Below are 20,180 nucleotides of genomic sequence, written 5' to 3'. Positions count from 1 at the left end.
GCTGGATCCTGGCACTTCACGGCCCCTTTGCCCCTTTCTGGGCCTCTGGGCCTGCCCACATAAGGAGCGTGCTTTACATGACCACCACTCAGCACCAACACCCCTCCGATTTCAGGCATGGCTTCTTGAGGCCTTCGGGTGGGGAGTCCCCGCCTGGCCCCCAAATGCAGGCTGGGCTGAAGGAAGACACATGGCCCCCACTGCCCCCCGCCCCCCCGGCCCCTCACCTGTAGTACTCCACGTAGCCGGTCTCGTCGGCCAGCTCGGTCAGCTCTGCGGTGACCTCCCTCCACGCCGGCAGCCCCGACAGCTGGACGATGATGTTGCCCGCCATCTGCTGCATGAACTTCAGCGTCTGGATATAATCACCCCGGGCAGCCAAGATCTCACTGAGCCGAGCTAGGTGCTGCTCTAGGTCTGCCTCCATCTTCTGGGTGGTTCCGGATACCTGGGGAGGGGCCGGGGTGGTTAAGTCTGGCCTCCTCGGGTGGGAGGAAGCTGGAGAGGTAACAACTATCCTGACACGAGCAGGAGGGCAGAGGCCCCGATCCCCCCCACCCCCCCCCAACCAGCCCTCACGTCCCTCCATCTGCCAGGGGAGGGGAGGCCCAACCTGGCCTTAACCAGGCCCCGGGCTCCCAGATGGGGAAACAAAGAGGAGAACCTGTTCTGCTTCCTTGCAGATTCTCTTAAATCTTTGAACATCTCGGAGGATCAATTCTTTTTAGACTGAGGAATAGAATATTTCACTGAAAAATTCCTCTGTTGCTACCTGACTTCTTGTTCCTACAGTCGGATCTCTAAACGCCTCACAAGAGGAAGGCTTTGTCGTGGGACCCAGCAACAGCTCCCCGGGTGTCCCGGGCCCGCATGAAGGCAGAACAATAGCACTTTGAAATGACACAGACGGACCGATCCTGCCTCCGAAGAGCCTGGCCAAGCGACAGGGGGAAATCGGGGCCCGCTCTGAGGGCTCGCACACCCACCCCTGCTGCGGCTGTCCAGCCAGGTGGACGGACAGGTTCCCTCTCTCGGCTGGGCCGCGAGGGCCCGGGGCTGAATGGACCCTGCAGGAACAGCTTTCTTTCCAAAGGCACAGAGGGAAGGGCGATGGCACTGAACTGTCCTTGGCTTTCAAACAAGAAGCACAAATAGGGTCTGGCTCAAACAGCCCGGACTCAGGGTTCCCGCTGGACCCGGGGACGCAGCCTGGGGATCCCGAGCTCGCCCCCGCAAGCCTGCTCTGAGCCCGTGTGCCAGTGTCAGGGGGAAAACTCTCTTGTGGAAACGGGCTGGCCAAACCAACGAGCAGAACCGGCTGGAGGGCGGAGTATGTGCTAATCCTCCTGGGGCCGCTTCAGCTCCCCCAGGTCTGGAAGGAAGATAAAATGCCAGCAGAGGGGGCAGAAGCTTCCCAGAGGGAAGGCCCATTAGGTAACACTCCTGGCCACCAGCGGTGGGGCAACTTTGTGGGGCAACTTTGAGGCTTTTCGCATCTGCACTGCTGCATGAGCTCCGGGTTCCAGAAAAGAGAATGGCCCTCTTTGTTCCCCTTTGTTTTTCAACGTCAGCGGCTTGTTCCATTTTCCGGCTTGCTCTCCGTTCTTACAAGTTGGGTAAGGACTAAGAGGTACCAGACGGCAGAGGTAGTCTAGATTGGGCACTTTATAGCTTCACACGGAAGAAAAAAAGACATACAAGCAGATTCTCTAACTCTCGCCCTAATAAACTCTCCGTTTCAATTCAGTAAGATCCGCGTGTAAGTGTTTTGTCCAAAAGGCACCATTACTAAGTGCCAAGATTAGGATATGTTTTCTATTCCTACATGATAGAAAACCGGCTCTAGAGCAAAGGGCTGCTAAAAATGATCTGTAAGATGATTTTTTTTTCTCCTTCCATAGCTCCGTAGCTTTAACTTCTTGATTTCTTAAATCTCTTCTTGGCAAAAGACAAAAGCCGGGAAAACATCTGCCAGGCCCCTCGCTTCCCTCCTGATGTCCTCCCGAAGATAACAACAATAAAAAAATTAAAACCACAACGTTGACCTGCTTGCAGCCCTGCCCCCTCCCCGTTCCCCACTCCACTCCACTCCTCCTCCATCCCCCGGCCTCAGAGGGTGACATGAGAGCTCCCAAGGGACAGGGACCAGGGACGTCCCGGAGTTGGGACAGAGTTCTCCCCCACCCCGGTGACGAGCTCTGTGAACAACAGGGGACGGATGGCTCAGCTCCCTGGGCTGGGCTGGGGTTGGGGCAAGCAAGCAGGTGTACCCCCAGACGACAGAACAGTCGTCCCTGGCCCAAGCGCCGGCTGGGTGATCAGCTGCAAATTCTCAGCCTTGCGCCAGACCTACAAAATCAGAAACTCTGGGGAAGGGCCCAGCAATCTCTGTTTATCAGGCACTCAAGTTTGAAAACCTCCAGAGGGGAGGAAGCTTCTCTGCTTAATGAGGTTTTCTAGAAGGGCAGCCGCATCAGGGGGCAGAGGGGTACAGCCTCTGCAGGTGGCCACGAGGGCCCCCCTGTCTCAGATCCTGAAGGGAGGGGCTGAGACCAGAACACCTGGGTGCAGGTTCTGGTTCCAAACACACTAGCTTCAAACCCTGTGCCCCGGATTCCTCACCCAGCGGCTGCCATGGGCTTGCTGGGGCTCTAAGGAGACAGCCCAGAGCGGCCACACTGGCCACTGGAATGGGTGCCTTAAGTCTGAATCGGCCAAGCTCATGGGGCCCTTATTTTAAGCTGAGACCCTGAGGGGTCAGAGGTGTGCCTGGTCCCCTGGGTGAGTCGCTGGAACTCAGGCTCCCTTCACTGGAGGATAGGAGGTAGATGAAGGGCACCGGACGAGAGAGAGGAACCCCCCGAACGGCACTCGCAAATGACCCTTTCTGACCACCCCCCAAATCAAAATGTGCGGCTGACCCAGAACCCTGCCAGGCCTGCCTGAGCCTTGAGCTGCGGCCCCCACCCACTGGGGTCCTCAGAGTGGAAGGGTGCAGGGATGGGACTTCCGATCCAGGAAAGCCCTGAAGGGCTCATCTTGCTCTGGTCCAGTTCTGGCTGCCTGACCTGTCCTCGGAGTCCTGCCCTCCCCACTCCCACTCACCCAAGCCTCCTCTCTCCTTCACAGTGATTACAGGAACATATATAATTACAGTAATTATAATAATGGCACTCATTATCATAGTCACCCCATCTGGGGGGACTTTGTAGATTACCGGGCACTTTCATCAACATTATCGCATTGAACACCATTTCCCTGATGTAGGCCTTCATCCCTTGGATCTGGGGAGCCCTCCAAAAGCTGCTGCTTCCCTTGCAACCCTTGGGACCCAGTATGTGGGGTGCCTACCCCGAGGCCCAAACCAGCCTCACAGGCCCTGGCAAGGGCCCAGAGCCCTGCCTTTCCACAGGGCCCCCTGTGGGCTCACCCAGAGGAGGCAGGAGGTGGTCCTGGGCAGGATAGAGGCAGCTCCCAGCTGGCTGGACCATCACAAAACCCTGGGGCTCCTGACCTCAACTTTTAGACATGGTGCATAGAAGAGGTGCTGACGTCCAGGGACACACAGAACCCTTCCCTTTGGGAACATGGGGGAGTTTGGAGACGTGGGGCTCGCTGTGGAATGTCCAAATCTGGCCTGGAGACTCAGCCCTCGGGGCAGATGGGCCAGCCTAGGGGCTTGTTCCCAACTCCTTTTGTGTCTCATCTTACGGGACAGGAAGAACTCAGCCTTTCCCATCAGGATGGCCCTGGCATTCTCGATCTCCGTCCCCGGCGGGGGGAGACAGGGGCCATTCCTTATGATGGGCACTGGTCAACTAGTGCAGGTCATGTCTCTGGGGCTTCCCCGGGCAAGGGACTCTCCTTCTGGGGCTGGGTTCTTCCTCTAGGGGGAACTGGTGCTGTGGGTGGAGAGAGAGGGGGAGGCAGCCTAGAGGCAGTAACCACGGAGGCCCTTCCCCGCTAGGGTAAAGGTGGGGTGGGGGCCCAGAAAGTGAGGACCCCTCCATGCCTCTCGGCCGGCCAGGCTGTGTGCGGCCTCAAGGCTGCCCTCAGCCCCACATCCCAGCTGCCCACCCTCGCCCCACAGAGCTGCCTGTGCCCCATGTTTGGATGACTCAGTCTTCCAGGGATGGGTTCTGGTGGATGCAAAGGGTAGATGGACAGGCGCTGCAGGACAGGTGGGTCCTGGTCTGACGTGTGACCCTCAGCTCCCCAGAAGGGCTCTCTCTGAGGCCAGAGCCACGCCAGCAGCCTTCCTGGGCGCTGTCTCTTTAAGGGGCACCACCCACCCCCTGCCAAGGGCTGCTGAGGGATTAAGGTCTTAGAGGAGCTTAGGGAGAAGGAGCGGGCAATGAGGTCGAACCCTCTTCCAGAATTGGGTCCCAGGGCAATGTCCAAATGCTCTGGCTGGGGCTGGACTTTGTGGCTGAGGCTGCCCAAAGACACGACCTGGCTATTGGCTGAGGTCACCCCTCTGCAGGGGACATGGTCCAGAGGGGACTGGGAGCAGTGGGGATGTCCAGGGACTGGCTTCCCTGAAAACTGTCCTTTGGTTTTCTACCAGAGCCTGGCTCCTAGGGGCACGGGGGCTCCCTGGAAACCGGCCCAAACACCTGCCTGCTGCTTACAGCAGAGGTGACAAGCACTTGGAGGCCAGGGGGCCAAGGCCAGTGTTTGAGAAAACCCTGATCCTGTGGCTCGGCCTCTCACTCAGGCCAGGGGCCCAGCAGAGTGGCTGTGGCCCTAAAATTCCGACCCCTCCTCTGTTAGCCCACCCCATCCTCCACCCTGAGCCCCAGCTGGACGCCAGAGCCCGGAGGACACCTCGTCTTCCCACCCCTCGGGGTGCTTCACTTGGTTTTGAAGCGTTTCACACCTTGACATCTTCTGGACCTCGCGGTGCCCCGTATGGAGCATTTGAACTGAACATCAAACACCATGGGGCTGATTGTCCACGTTCAGGCACCCCTTGGACAAACGGGGAAGTGGTCAGCCCTCCGGAAGTGGAGAGGATTGGAGTCCACGGCCATCTCCGTGTCCTCCCAGGACCCGGTCAGCCTTTCTCCTTTTGTCCTCACCACCCCTCCCTGCCCGAAGAGCAGAAATTGCCTGTTTACTCCCAGCAGAACCAAATGCAGCCCCAAGGGGTGTCCGCTCCACCCCCCCTCCCGACCCCCGAGCCAAGCTGGCCGGGCCGTGACTGGGGCCCTTGTTCTGAGCACGCTGACCTCACGGGCTGCGCCCGGCCCGGCCAGTGCTGCCCGTGAGCCTTACCAGTGCATCTATCCCCGAGAAGGTGTGGTTCGCGTTGTCCAGGGAGTAGATCAGCTGGTACACCCCGTCATTGGTCTCGCTGTTTCCATAGAAACCGACGCCCACCGCGGCACTACAGGCGAGACCCCAAACAGAGTCAGAGGTGACACCCAGAAGAGAAAGTTTTTTGTTTTGTTTTTTCAAGCACAGTATTTTCTAGAGTGGTTTTCGAGTCGCAGCAAAGTCGAGCAGAGGTACAGAGATCCCCCGTGCCATTGAGAACACCTGCACGGACACGTCATTATCACCCAGCGTCCACGGCTTACCCTAGGGACCACTCTGGGTCTGGAACATTCTGTGGGTTTGGACAAACGTACCCACCGTGACGGTATCCTACGGACCGGTTTTGCTGTCCTAAAAATCTGTGCTCCACCTATCCCGCCCTCCCTCCCCGGCCACCCTGATCTTTTCGCTGTCTCCACAGCTTTGCCTTTCCCGGAATGTCATATGGTTGGAATCAAACAGTCTGCATCCGCTTCAGACTGGCTCCTCTCACGCAGTGCTATGCATTTAAGGTTTCTCCACGTTTTTTCATGGCTTGATAGCTCATTTCTTTTTAGTGCTGAGTGACAGTCCAGTGTCTGGATTTACCCGTCCACCTACGCGAGGGTACCTTGGGTGCATCCAAGTTTTGGCGATTACGAACACAGCTGCTGTGAACAGCCGCTCCCTTTTGAGTAAGGAGCTCTTTCCTCCCCAGGGAGGGAGGGGAGGGAGTTCCGGCAGGTGAGGGAGATGGGGGTGAAGGTTCACGGCCACCTTGTCCCTGGCCTGGCTGACCAGCTCTACAGTACATTTCCTTTAGGCAGAGAATACTACTGCTGTCTTCAATCCAGCAGCTCCAAAGCGGGGAAGGTTGCTGGCCTGGCCGTAGGGATTCTGCTGCTCCCCAGGTGACTGTCATAGGGAGGCTCGGGGGACCCCTGAGGTCTCTCCTGAAACCTCCAGGAGCTGGGCCTCCCTCCCACCATCCTCTACCCTTTCCCCTTGCTTCCCCACAGCACCCATGGGGCCGCCTGCCATACTGAAACCTTCCAGCTGGTAGAAAGTTCCTTCTGACATGGAGCTGCAGCCCACATCCTCACACCGCACACCCGCTGGTTCTCGACTGTCCTGGGGGGCGGCCCGGAAAAAGCCTCCAATTCTGCAAGACGCCCCTCGGGCATCAGAATGTGGCTCCGTGTCGTGTCACCTCTTCCCTCCTGCTCTCCAGGTCAGACACGTGCCCTCCAGACCCCGGTCCACATCATCACTGTCCACCAGGTTCAACCCCTCCAACCGGTCACCGGCGCTCCTAGCCACGGCCTGTGGGTGAGGCACCCACGGCCAGGTGTCCGCTCGGTTCCGAGCACCCGGGGGGCTAAGCCCCGGCAGCCCCCCTCTCCCCACCGCCGACCCCGCGGCCTACGACCCCCCCACCGGATCAAGCCTGCTCTCCCCTCCTGCCTGTAGCGCCGCTGATTTTTATTTTGTTTTAAGCAAAAGCAGAACTTTCAATCTGTCCTTGTGAAACCGCATCTAGTTCGTTTTGATCCAACATTCCAGCCGGGACACATCATCTCAAATCTCGCCTACGTCATGCGCCGGACTTCGTCCGACCTGAGCCAAGGGGGGTTCACTGTGCAGCCTCCGAGATCTCACCCAGAACAAACACTACCTCGGGGGGGGGGGGGCGGGAGATGAATGCACATGGGCACGCACTTACGTGTTTTCTTTTCTCCTTAAAGAGGAAGGATCTGGGGCGCCTGGGTGGCGCAGTCGGTTAAGCGTCCGACTTCAGCCAGGTCATGATCTCGCGGTCCATGAGTTCGAGCCCCATGTCAGGCTCTGGGCTGATGGCTCAGAGCCTGGAGCCTGTTTCCGATTCTGTGTCTCCCTCTCTCTCTGCCCCTCCCCCGTTCATGCTCTGTCTCTCTCTGTCCCAAAAATAAATAAACGTTGAAACAATTTAAAAAAAAAAAAAAAAAAAAAAAAAGAGGAAGGATCTAGGGAGACTTCACAGAAACCTCCTCCCAGGGTGGGCTCAGCCACGAGCTCAGTGTTTCTCGGAAAGTGGCTCGTGGACCACAGGGCAGAATCACCTGGAGCGCCTGTTAGAAGTGCAGGTAAGGGGTGCCCACCCTGCGCCCACCGTGTCAGTGTGCTGTGAGCACGTGCATTTATTTGACAGTGAAGTCCCTACCGCTTCCTCTGTGTCACACCACACACACACACACACACACACACACACACACACACGCTGGCCACGGTTTGCTGTCCCGCTGTGTGTTCCGTTCATTCAACCGCATGTTCAACCAGCTTTCATTCCAGTTCACTGCACTTAGGGGCGCCTGGGGGGCTCAGTCGGTTCAGCATCCGACTTCGGCTCAGGTCATGATCTCACGGTTCGTAAGTTCGAGCCCCCGCATCGGGCTCTAGGCTGATGGCCGATTCTGTGTCTCCCTCTCTCTCTGCCCCTCCCCTTGGGCTCTGTCTGTATCTCTCTCAAAAAAAAAATAAACATTAAAAAAATTTTTTTTTTAAATTTTTATTATGCTCGGAAAAATACCTTTTGTTTGCCCCTTGCGTTTCTAACTTTCTCCTTTAGTCACCTGCGTCATGATCTAGTGTTTTCTGGGGATTTGGCCTGAAGCCAACACCTTTCCATCTCTTGCTCTGTTCTGGGGACTGGAGGTATTCTACTTCTCCGCCTTCTCCTAGTCCGGATTTATTGGAGCTGGCCCAGGAGGGCACCTGGTCTTCAAGACCAGAAATGGCCCTGGCTGTTTAACGGGGGCCTCCCAGCTCCCGCCGGGTGTCATGGGTCCTGCCTGGGCCATGTGGACCATTCTGCTCGAGGAAAGAGACAGAATAAATGCGATGATGGCCCTGCCTATCTTTCCCAGCTATAAAATTACTGTCTCCCAAACACAAGGAGCTCTCCTCATACCCCTTTTGACGTTTCAGGAACCTGCTGCTGGTACTTTCTTCTATGGATTGAATCTCCTCTCTTCTCCAGGATCCTGTCAGAGCTCAACACATCTCCCCCCCAACCCCCCCAGCCTCACCTTGTACCCCGCTACTCCCGCTTTTTCTACTCCCCACCGCCCCCCTGACTCTACCCCTCCGTTCCTTCCAATCTGAGCACAACCCCAGTGAAGGTGACTGTCAGCCACTCTACTTACTGCTGTTTCCCAAGATCCCCGTAGCACCCCCACCCCAGCCTCCTCATCTGCTCTCTCTGCTCTAGCCTCACTGGCTTCTTCCAGTTCCTTAAATGTCCTGTGCTCCCTCTTGCCACAGGGCCTTTGCACACACTCCTCTTCCTTCTGGCTGCAAGTACCTCCTCCTACCTTGCCCCCCACTTTTGCCTGGTCACCCTATGGATCTTGGCGTCCATCACCCAGTAATGCCCGACTCGAGTCGGCCATCCAACTTGACACTTGCTCCTTTCCTCCGAACTTACTTCTCAGTTTGTAATTTAGTTTGTAATTGTAAAGAAGTGTGTAATTCTCTGCCTCTCCCAGTGGACCAGGAGCCACAGAAGGCAGAATTAGCGCCTGTGCTCACCGCCGGCTAGCTCTTGCCTGGTGCAAATAGCATGTAGAATTTGGAAGGATGAGTCACGTCACATTTCTGTTCTGAGTTTTCCTTCAACAGCTGGTAATTATTGCTTATTGGGATTGACCCTCGTAAAGTCATTCTCACTGTTCCAAAGTATTCTTCTGTCATTTGTAGAGGTTTTTTTGTTTTTTTTTTTACTCTGAGTTCCCACAGAGAGGACTCGCTGTGTGGTAAGCACTACAGTTTCCTTCACTGTCTCCTGCCCCCTGCCCCCCTCCAGCAGGCGGCCTTTATTCTGGTTACTTTGTGGGAGCTCCTCTCTGCTGGGCGTCAGACTCGTCTTTGAACTCCTGACTCAGGCAGTTTATGATTTAGGACCCGGCTGCACGTTCCCTGTTCTCCCCCCCAGCCCCCCTACCAGCCCTAGTGCTCAGTACGTTGGCATCATTGCTACCCTGCTTCCAGTTCCTTCCTTCCTTGGCTTAGAGGACCCTTACACTGCAGGCGGGACGGGACGTGACCATGTTCTAATGGAGAAGAGACCACAGTAGAGAAGTGAGGCTAACGGCCCAGGATCACTGCGTCCCGCCCGCCTCTCGTCCTGCCGCTGAGGCAGAGAGCTAAGTCCCACTGTGGGTTCTTGGATACAATGGACACTTGGCAATGAGGGTCTCTACGCCTCGAGGGTGACCACCCCCAGGAGCGTCTCAGGGTGGATCCGAGGCTTTTGGAAAAACCTCTGCAGATACGAAAACAAGAAACATACAAGCAACTCCCGAAAACAGACCCAGGGTGTGTGTGGACACGGCCCGGGGGGCGCGGGCTCTGGCACGGAGTTAGAAACCCTCATGCGCCGTCTGAAGGCACTAAGAGCTATTGATCTCTTGAGAAGATGGAATTGATGGAGACTGCAGCCAAATTTTCTCTGACCTCGCAGACCAGCCGGGAGGGTACCGGGATGCAAACAGCAGACACCCCCTCCGTCCAGGAATGCCGTCTGGCAAACTGCTCCAGGAGCTGCCGATGGGGGCAGGCACATGCCCGGCCAGGACGCACAGGACTACACCAGGACAGAGGTGCACTAGGGAGACCCCCATCACCACCCCACGAATCCAATTCCCTCTGCTTCGCAAGAAACGCCTTCACCCTGTGAAGGGCTCTGCCATCAAGGTACCCGGAACTCGGTCAGGAGGATGTGGCCAGACAACGGACGAACCCCTTGGGGTTTGGTGAGGGGCTGGTGGCGGAGGGAGAGGGCACATGGTCTGCAAGGCGGCACCCAGTGCACACAGGGACACTCACCAGCAGACGAGGCCGGCCACCACCGCCGTCCAGGTGACACAGCAGGAGTTGCGCCGCTTGGTCTGTATGGCCTCGTCCCGCCTGCAGCAGCATGCACAGACCACGTACGCCGCGAGGAAGATGAGGTTCAGGCCCAGGCAGACGGCGGCCACCAGCCCCAGGAACATCAGTGACTATAGGGGAGATGCCTGGGGTCAGCACTTGGTCCCAGGGCAGATCCGGAAGGCGCCCTGCCCCGGGGCCCTGAGCTCCCACTCGGGCTGTGAGTGTAGGAGCCGTGACCGCACGTGGTTGGTCACCCATCCCCTCCTCTGCCCTTCCTCCCTCCTCCCACAGTTGAGGTTCTCGCCCTGTCCACACGGGGCCTGGCACCGGGGCTGGGCGGGGGGTGCGGGGGCGGATGTGAGGGAGAAGGAGCTGGGCTCAGGTTGGTGGCTTATGCACCTGCATGGAGATAGGGACCAGGCCCTGCCTGATGAGCAGCCCTGAGACGTCCAAGAGACGAGGCAGGAACCGCCCGCTGGCAGTGGGGGCTGCGGGTGCTGAGCTGCGTGGCTGGGGGACAGACAAGGAGGGGAAAATCCCCGGGGGTCCGAGGGCCGTGGTCTCCTGGAGGACACAGGGCTTGGGCAGGATGTCTCAGAAGCCAAGTGGAACCTGGGCCAGGGCCAGGAAGGGATGCCTGGTACATCTGCTTCCTCTGAGCCTTGTTCTAGATGCTGGGGTCCCTCCAGAGAAACCAGAAGCCAGTCCTGTGCTGGAGGGGGAGGGGAGAGGTCAGAACATGCACCCGGGGGGTCCCTTTCACTAAATCCGTAAAGGGAGGGACGTCCGCCTGGGGCCAAGGGCAGCAGCAAAGCCCAAGATTCTGAAGCCCGTCTCAGGCCAGCCGCACTCCTCGGGGTCCTGCAAAAAGAGCTGCCGTCTGTCAGGCGGCCCGGAGGCACTCCCCTCCTTGCCCTCCAGTCTCTTGCTTCAGCCAGATGGACACCAGATGGCCCCAGGATTGGTGGCCGCCAGCCAGGGCCGGACCTGGCTGTAAGTCAGGCTCCTGAGCTGACAGCCTCACCCTGCTCCCCATGTGCCCCCGGGGGCGGGGGGGGGGTGGGTTCCTGGTCTGGAGCCCCCTGCCCTCTAGTCCGGGCTGGGACTGTTGGGCTGGGAGCCCAGGACCTCCTGGTCTAAGGCGGGAGACCAGACTTGAGCAGGGCCATGTACCCATAGGAGACAACCCTGAAACACAGAGGCTGCGCTCTGCTGTCCTCAGGCTGGGGGCCATTTTCGGCGGGGCGAGGGGGGAGGGGAGCGGGGGCTCAGAGAAGTGAGGCACCTGCTGGGTCCGCCCTGTCTTTCTCTGCTTGGCTGCTTGGCCCTGCGAGGTCTCGGGGACCCTGACTCTACCTGCTCTGCCCGTCGCCTGCACCTGCAGGCTTCTGAGCCTAGGGACAAACGGCCAGCGTGGTGGGGACGGTCCAGAAGCGGGCAGGGGCAATGGCTCTTTTGGGAATGGGGATGGTGGAGGGCGTAGTGTGGTTTCACCTCCACCTGGGAAAAATACATCACTGCTGTTGCAGGAACTCGCCTTTCCGCTCGCCTCCCTCCCTCAGCAGCGTGGACGGTAAGCCCACCTGCAGGCAGCTGGGAAGGCCCAGTGGGTCTGAACACATCACCCCTGCAGAAGGGTCCCTGCAGTCCTCAAGGTGTGGCCGGGCACCGCCTGTCCCGTGACTGATCCAGGAGGCCCCCACCCAGGTGAGACAGTAGAAAGGAGCGGCCCCCTTCCTGCCCCCCAGCCCATTCGTCCTCACTGGAGGGTCCTGCAGCCCCGGGCCAACGTGAAGGGGGCCAAGGAAGACTGGATGTTAGGGGCTCACTACTCAAAGTGAAGTTCACTGACCCGCTCAACATGGACCTCTCTTAGAATGCAGAATCTTGTTAGAAATGCAGGGTCTCAAGCCTCATTCTGGACCCTAGTGAGTCAGAACGGCATCTAGGGATGGTCCCAGGAGATCGGTATCCCGCTCAAGTCTGGGAGCACTGATGAGCGCCGACAGACTTTTCTCAAACCTCTTCCAGCAGCTTAACGTTTGCTTCAGACGCGCTTGCTTAGCGGAGGCCCGCTATTCAGGGCCTCCTCTCACCGAGGAGTGCGCCGAAAAGCCACACTTTGTCCTGGCCACCCTCTCGCAGGCCCCCGAGGCCCCTCTGCTAAAACCCAGGGATCCCCTGACCAATTTGCAAACCACTGCACAACAAGTATACGCCCACAACCCAGCAATTCCCCTCTAGGATATTTACTTTACAGAAAGGAGGGCTTGTGTCCCCACAGGATACGGACAGGAACGTTCACCGCAGTGGTAACAGCCCAAGGGCGGAAACAATGCAAACGTCCACCAACAAGAAAACAGATACATGTGCGACGTGCTATAGTCATACACGGGAATAGTACGCAGCCATGGGAAGAAAGCTGCAGCTACACACACGGCCGGACGGTAACCTCACGGGCACAGCGGTGGGGGAGACAGGCCAGGCAAAACGGCAGACATAAAGTTCAACGTCGAAGAAACCCACCTATGTTTTTATTATTATTATTTTTTTAGAGAGAGAAAAAGTGCATGTGCCTGTGTGTGCGCAAGCGGGGAAAGGGCAGAGGGAGAGAGAGGGAAGGGCGGGGGCTGGGAGAAGGAGAGGGAGAATCTCAAGCAGGCTCCACACTCAGCATGGGGCTCGATCCCGCGACCCTGGGGTCATGACCTGAGCCGGAATCAGGAGTCAGATGCTCAACCAACTGAGCCACCCAGGCGCCCTAGAGAAGCGTACCTATCTATAGTGATAGGTGGGAACAGTAATTCCCTTTAGGAGGGTATGGACTGGGAAGGAGTGTGAGGGAGCCCTGGGGAGGTGCGAATACTCTCTCAGGATGGTATCACACACACGTATTGAGGTGCACACTTAAGAGTGTGCACTTTCCTTTAAGGTGTTCCTAACGGGGGAAAAAAAAAAAAAAGCAACCTAAACCCCGACAGACCTTTTGTGTACCTCAGAGAGCGGTTCACATCCAGACCTCCTCCCAGCTACCCGTGACTTCTAGCTGGCCTCCTGGCCGGCCCCCTTCCCAACCTCTCCCTACACAGGCAAAGCCACCACTCTGCCATGCGTCCCCACCCAGCAAGGGAGGACCTCTAAGCGGTAGTCTAGACATGGGCTGGTGCCATTTCAGTCTCTGCAAACCACAGCCAGCTGCTGCCCTTAGTCTGTGTGCTGGCTCCCCTAGGTCACGCTCTCAGAGCCCCCTGCCCCCTGTGAGCCCAGTTCCGGGGCCAGGGCCTCCCAAGCTGGGCAGCTGCCTCAGGTGGGTTCCCGGTGATGCAGCCCAGCCTGGGAGAGGCCAGCCCTGGGAAACCCAAATGCAGGGGGGCCCTTTGGTTAGCAGTTCACCTCCAGACGTCTCTCTGGGTGCTGGGGGGATAGGGTGCGACGGCGGGGAGGGCAGGGAAGGAAAGGAGGAAGTTGGGGAAGGGAGAAGAGGAGGAAGGAGGAGCTGGAGGGAGGAAGGAGCGGAAGCCTAACCAGCAGAACCCCACAGCCACCTGGGTGTCACCTGCCACCCTGGGATAGACAATTACGTTCCTGCCCCTAATTAACACTGCAAGTCCCTATGTGCGGTGGCAGTGGGGGTGGGGGAGAGCAAACCTCCCTTCCAAAGGGACCTGGGAGCTCTGCTCACAAGTCCCCTGCTCTCACAGAGCCTGGAAAGTAGTTTCCCACATCAGTCCCACCTCCACAGTGCCTGGCAGCTCCCACCTCCCCACTCTGCCCAACACCAGCCCACAGCAGCTCCACATCAGGGCTCGGGGCTCCCGCCTCTCCCCCCATCAAAGTGACTTCAATTAGTTCTGGTTTGTCACTCTGTAATGAGAAACCCAGAGCACGAACCCAGGACCCAAGCTGGGGCGGCACTGACTGATCTGTACTCTGGGAACGTGGACCACGAGGGGCTTCTGCACTAGGCAGGGGAAGGGGCGACAGCCTGGGTCCCCCTCACCCCAAGAGGTCAGGAGACAGCTAGAAAGTGAGCGAGCCCCGGGGGCGGAGGGTGAGGCCAGAGGGAGGGGAGCTGCAGCACTGGAGGGAAGGGTTAAGCCCCCCCACCACCAGCAGGGGAGGGGGGCGCAGCGTGATCGTCCCATGACCATGACTCAGTGTTCAGACTGAATGAATGGGGCTTCCTCATTCCAACTTTGGCTCCCCGGGCTCCCAGCCGGGCCTTTCCTCCTGAGAGCTGCCCCCAAGGAAGGGGGTGGGGGGAGCCCTGTAGTTCTGGGTCCGGCCCCCACGCTGTCCCCACCCCTGGCCTGAGGTCACACACTTGGGACTCTCTGGGGAGCCTAGGAACTGAAGCACCATCCAAAATTAACATGTGGAAATCCACGTCTAAATGCAAAACGTTGCAAACCTCTCCGTCTAAACGCAAAAAGTTGAAAACCTCTCCTCCACCTCACCATGCACATCTGGAAAGGACACACGGTCTACAGAAGCAGGGAAAGGAAAGGTGGAACAGGAAGCACACGTGTGGCTCTTGCACGTTGACCGTGGCCACCGCGAACATTTGCACGGCATCTGGAACTTTACTAAGACAATTCATCTGGTCTCCCTGCACTGGGGGGTGGGGGTGGGGTGGTGAAGGCACAGCTGAAGGAAGGAGCCCAAGTAGCTTGTTCTGGAAAAGAGACACAGCCGGATGCAGTGCTCTGTCGCCCGAGAGGAGTATTGCCCTTGGACACGTTACTGAGCCCCCAGCCCGTCTAATGATTTGTATCAGTGGGTCCCACTACGTCCCTCTATGTACTAAGTGCGTCTCATGCAACGTCTCATTTGGTACTTGCAGATGAGGGAAGGGAGGCTCAGAGATGGACAGACACCTGCTATGACACACGGTAAGTGATAAAACTGGGATTCCAACCCAGACAGCTGGATGGCAGAGCCCCAGCCCCACCTACTCAGCTGCGGTAGCCTGACGCCCAGAAGCCCTGGCGGCCTTGGCAATCACGTGACCCCAAGCCCAGCACAGCCCTGGCCCCGATCTAGTTTGTGGAGCACTCAGATGACTGACAGCAGAAGGTGCCCGATCCGTGGTAACTGACCTGGCACTTGGGAGGAAAGGGACTTCCTTCCAGGAGAGACCCATGGTCAGACAACTGAGGAACTCAGCCAAGTATGAGCCACCTAAAATAACACCCCAAGCCACACTTCCCATCCTGGCCCCTCACACCCACCTCGCACTCGGTGCCCTCAGGAGAAGGGCCAGGAGGGCCGCTCATCACTGGGAGTCATTTGATGCCCAGTTCGGTGTGCCAGGGTCTAAACCCTGGGACGAGAGGGGCAGGGGGCTGTGAGTGGGTCCCGCTGGCTCAGCGGCCACCTGTCCGTGGGACTCGGTGGGGTCGGGGAGGTTCAGGCCCTGCCAGCCACAGATGGTGGCTGGACAGGCGCTGTCTCTGGGGTCGTAGTGGGGGAGGGGGAGGGAGAGTACCCTACCCCTGCCCCCAGGGCTTCTTGTTCCAGCCAGTTTAGATTTCTTCCCGTGGAGAGAATAAAATTATGGTTGGAGACCCTGGGTGCAGGATCTGGGTGCAAGATTTGGGACACAGCAACGAACACGAACACGCACACACACACACACACACACACACACACACACACACACACACCCAACAACACAGCTGTCTCAGAAATCATATCCGCCTCTTTTCATGCATTCATTGGGAGCGGAAGATTCCCTGGAGCTATCCCCAGGCGGCCACATTCTCAGGGAAGGCTGACTTCCACAGGCTGGGCTCCGGGAGAGGGAGGGGCAAAAACATATTAGGAGGGAGCCTGGCTAACCCGCCCAACTGTCTTAGCAGGAAGGGGTCCTGATAGCCTCCTCTTTCTGGAAGGGCAGGCCCCATGTGCCCGGGGCCTGAGGGCGACAGGGACACTAGGGGTTATTATTAGACTCCCGTCACCACGGGGGCACTGCACACCCTGCCAGATCAGGATCCCCGGGGCCCTGCAGGAGAAAGGCCTGGTGGGGGAACAGGCGAACAGCTGACTCCAGGCTCAGCCTCCCGCTCAGCCTCTCTAGACCCAGCAGAGGCCCCGCTCTGCCCCGACCTGCCCCACACTGGCAGATCACGCCTGAGAACCTGACACTCTGCAGGCAAAGGCCACCAGGGGTCAAAGTCCCAAGACGGGTCCCGTCCTGGGCTTTTCAGCCGGAATCTTTGACCCAACAGTGAATTGACTCAGCTGGGCCACGGGAGGCCGGGGTGGCCTTGGCCAGACCCAGAAGGCTGGGAGAAATGTGCAGCTCCGCCAGGGCCTGGAGGTCTGGGGAGCCCCTCCCCCTAGGGCAGTACAGAAACGGCAGAGGGGAGGGCCGGCCGAGCGGAGAAAGGGCAGAACGCGAGGATGAGGGGAGTGGCCGGCCACGAAGCCAAGACCCCAGAAATCCAGGGCCTTGGGGGGAAATCACCCCCAGCTGCCCACTCAGCCGCCTCCCCCAGCCCTGCAGACGTCCAAGAGGGGCCCAGGCAGAGGTGTCGGCAGCGGCTCCCGCCCCGCAGGCAGGGCTGGGGAGGGAGGGGCGCTGCGGAGCCGAACTCGGGGAGACCAGTTTCTGCCCAAACTTCTCCCAGGCCACACACACCCGGAAAGAGAGCGCCCGTCTTGGAACCGCAGACGGAGGAAAAGCCCGAGGCGCCTCTGGCATCCCCGGAGCTCGCTCAGGAGCTGCCCGGGTACCGCCACAAATACCCGCTCCGCCGCGCTCGGCCCCTTCCCCCGCGCGCAGCCGCCGCGCCCTTCCTCCCCGTATCCCATCCCGGGCATAACTCCCATCTTTCCAGTTTCCCCGGCCCATGAGGTTCCCAGACGGGAAGGCCGTGGCCAAGCGTCCCGGGGGAGAAAGGGAAAGGGGTGACGAGGCTGCGGGGGGAGAGTGGGGGCGGGTCGGAGAGGCGTATGGAGCGCGGCGGGCCAGGAGGGGGAAGGGGTGCCGCGAGGGCTTGGGTCGCCGGCCGTGACTCGGGTCCCGGCGGCGCGAACTCACCTCCCGGTAGCTCTCATCGCGGGGGTTGAATGTGCTGTCCACCGGCTGCAGGCGCAGGCCCAGGTGCGGGACGCTGTGCAGCCACGCCACCCACCAGGGCGCGACGTACTCCACGCGCGCGGCCAGCATGGCTCGACCCGAGTGCGCCCGCCTGCTGCGGCCGCCGCTACCCAGCCCGGGACGCCCCGCCCCGGCCCCGCCCCGGCCCCGCCCCAGCGCAGGCCCCGCCCCGCCTAGCTCCTCCCGGGCTCGACCCTCGCCCTGGGCGCGCCCTCGGGCTGCAGGGGGTCGGCCCTGCAGTCAGCAGCCTTTTCCTTCTGTGGATTGTGTCCTGGCCCCGAGGGCCAAAGAGGTGGAAGGAGAAGTGAAAACATCACCCAAGCACTCCTGTTGTTTTTTAAAATTTATTTATTTGGAGGGGGGCGGGGGGAGACAGAGAGGGGGAGAGAGAGAATCCCAAGCAGGCTCCAAGCTGCTAGCACACACTCTACAATCATGACCTGAATTGAAATCAAGAGTCCCAGGCTCAACCGACTGAGCCATCCGGGCGCCCGGCTCCTGTTTCTTAACAGCAGTCTCCAGGTCCCTGGGTTCTCATCACTTATTATCAAACCAGGATGTGGAGCGTCAGGGAGTACTGCGAGCAGTGCGTCCCGGCCCGAGAGTCGAGGCAGCCATTCCTAGGGCTTCCAGAGGAGAGTAAGTAAGCTGACAGACTGGGGCCTCGGGCAACAACAGTCTGCCCCTGGGTCACTCGTTCTAAATTCACTCCCCATCATTTATGGAGCCTCTGTTTCGTAAACCACGCGGACTGAGATGTGGCTCTGTCCTGGGAGCCCCCAGCCATCTGCCCAAACAACTGACTTGATGTGGCTTTGGAAACACTGGGGCCTGGGAAGAGCAGCTTGATTCTTTGGGGCAGGCGGGAGGAGGTCCTGGAGGAAGGGGTCCTCGAGCTGACCAGGAGGGAGGGAAGGGCTGGACATCTGGGGGGGGGGCGGGAGGACACAAGACCGTCAACAGCATGTATTTACTGAGCACCTACTATGTGCCAGGCACCACAGGCACTGAACAGGGCCGATGGAAACTCTTGGCCAAGGGCACTGCGCTCCAGGGTGTGGCTGCTAATAGCGCACACAGAAATCTGCAGACCGCTGTCTTAGAGGGGGCTGTGGGGGAAAGCAAAGGGGAGCAGAGTCAGCAGACACGGAAGGGGTTGGTGGTAGTCAGAGATCCAGTGAAGCCTCTCCTGGTCGCCTGGCCCTGAGAATGCTGAGCGCTCACAGAGGCCCAGGTGTGAGAAGCCCGATTCTGGAACTGCAAACAGTGTGGTGTGACCGCAGGACGCCAGGGGCGGGGGAGGAGAGGTGAGGCTTGAGGCAAGGATGAGGTCAGGGTGGAGGGCCACCGGGGTTTCAGTGGGAGTGGAGGAGTTAAGGACGGGTCGGGCTGGGACACGGTCTTGTGGGTGGTCGTAAGGGGGCCAGAGACAGGGGTGAAGAAGGGGACTCGAGAGACTCCTGAGTTTCTGGCTGGGGAGCTGGGTGCCCTGAAAGCGTGGCTGCTAGAGGTTGCTGGACCACCCATGTCCCTACCATGACCCCTATCAAAGGGCCAGGGGCCAGAGAGTGCATGCGGATCTGTAGTCAGGGGACGGTCCCGGAGCCTGGCTGTGGCCATCTCATCTATGCACGCCCAAAGAGGAGGTGCCCAGGGGGCCACAGGAGGCCGCGGACCCATGCCTTTGTCATAGGGGTTTTCATGAATTTAACAAACTTTGAGCCCCTTCTCTGTTCTAGCGGATATGGTGATGGATGAAACACCCGTGTTCCTCTCTGTATGGGGTCTCGAGTTTACTAGGGGAGGAGAGGTGGCCTTCACCCTACTCAGTGATCAGTGCTCTCAAGAGTCTGGTGTTGGGAAGGGGGGACTTGTTAACTTGGGGTGTCCTGGGGGAGGGTTCTGAGCCAATATCCGGTGTAAGGGTGTGGAAGGGGACAATCCCAGAGTCCTCTGAGGGGGGTGGGTGGCAAGGAGAGACTGGGGAACTGCAGGGACAGAGAACAGATCAGGGCTGATTGCCCCACCGGGGCGGGGGAGTGGGTAAGAGGGAACGTTTCCAGGTGATGGAAATATGGACCGCAGTGATGGTTATGCCACTATAAACGTTTGTCAAAATTCATAGACTTGCACACTAAAAAAGTGAATTTCGCTGTAAATTACACCTCAATAAGCTTTACTTTAAAATAAATACCTTTAGGGGCACCTGGGTGGCTCAGTCGGTTGAGCCTCCGACTTCAGCTCAGGTCATGATCTCACAGTCCATGAGCTCGAGCCCCACGTCGGGCTCTGTGCTGACAGTTCGGAGCCTGGAGCCTGCTTCAGATTCTGTGTCTCCCTCTCTCTGACCCTCCCCCATTCATGCTCTGTCTCTGTCTCAAAAATAAACATTAAAAAAAAATAATAAATACCTTTATTTAAAAAAAAAAAAGATGGGGAGAGATACGCAAGGGCCATTTCACACATGGATTCTGGTCTCTGACGTGGCCATAGCTGCTTGCAGAGGAAAACATACTTGGAGCTATTTCCCAGGGCCCAGGGCAGGTGCAGACAAGAGGATGTGGCCTTGGAACTCACTCCGCCCGGTGCCACCTGCACGGCTGCCCTCCCATTCCTCTCGGTCAATAGCACAGAAGGCTCTAGCTGCTGACCCTGCCTCCGGAACACCTTGGAGGCTTGAGGATTTGGCATTTCTCCAGAAGATTAGATCACAGCAGCGAACTCTAAGTGCTTTAGGAGAGAAGCCAGAGACCTCAAGTGGGAGGGGTCTGCCTCCTGGCCCCTCTCACCTTGGGGGAATTGACCTTGAACCCGGTACAGGACCGTCCTGCCAGAGCGGAGGCTTGGGCCCCAGAGGGAGGGGGTG

General features: G+C 58.7%; 1 protein-coding gene across 3 annotated transcripts in view; it reads right to left on the bottom strand.

Moving 5' to 3' along the window:
- TTYH2 (tweety family member 2) overlaps positions 1-17,419 on the bottom strand; it is a 38,193-nt gene extending 20,774 nt beyond the window's left edge. Inside the window, exons 1-5 of one of the 3 annotated variants that reach the window (XM_019818193.2) lie at positions 17,255-17,384; positions 10,606-10,918; positions 10,162-10,334; positions 5,278-5,389; positions 228-448 (exon numbers count right to left, since the gene is read on the bottom strand). In XM_019818193.2, the coding sequence (XP_019673752.2) occupies positions 228-448; positions 5,278-5,389; positions 10,162-10,334; positions 10,606-10,611 (512 nt within the window). In that variant the 5' untranslated portion in view covers positions 10,612-10,918; positions 17,255-17,384. Of the gene's footprint in view, positions 1-227; positions 449-5,277; positions 5,390-10,161; positions 10,335-10,605; positions 10,919-17,254 lie in introns of all 3 variants that reach the window. The other 2 variants (XM_003997129.5, XM_019818194.2) reach the window with 2 other exon arrangements.
- Between the last annotated feature and the right edge of the window lie 2,761 nt (positions 17,420-20,180).

This window comes from Felis catus, chromosome E1 (assembly GCF_018350175.1).
Source record: "Felis catus isolate Fca126 chromosome E1, F.catus_Fca126_mat1.0, whole genome shotgun sequence".
Lineage (NCBI taxonomy): Eukaryota > Metazoa > Chordata > Mammalia > Carnivora > Felidae > Felis > Felis catus.
The sequence above is the reverse complement of the archived record's forward strand: the minus strand, read 5'-3'. Positions and strand labels throughout refer to the sequence as shown.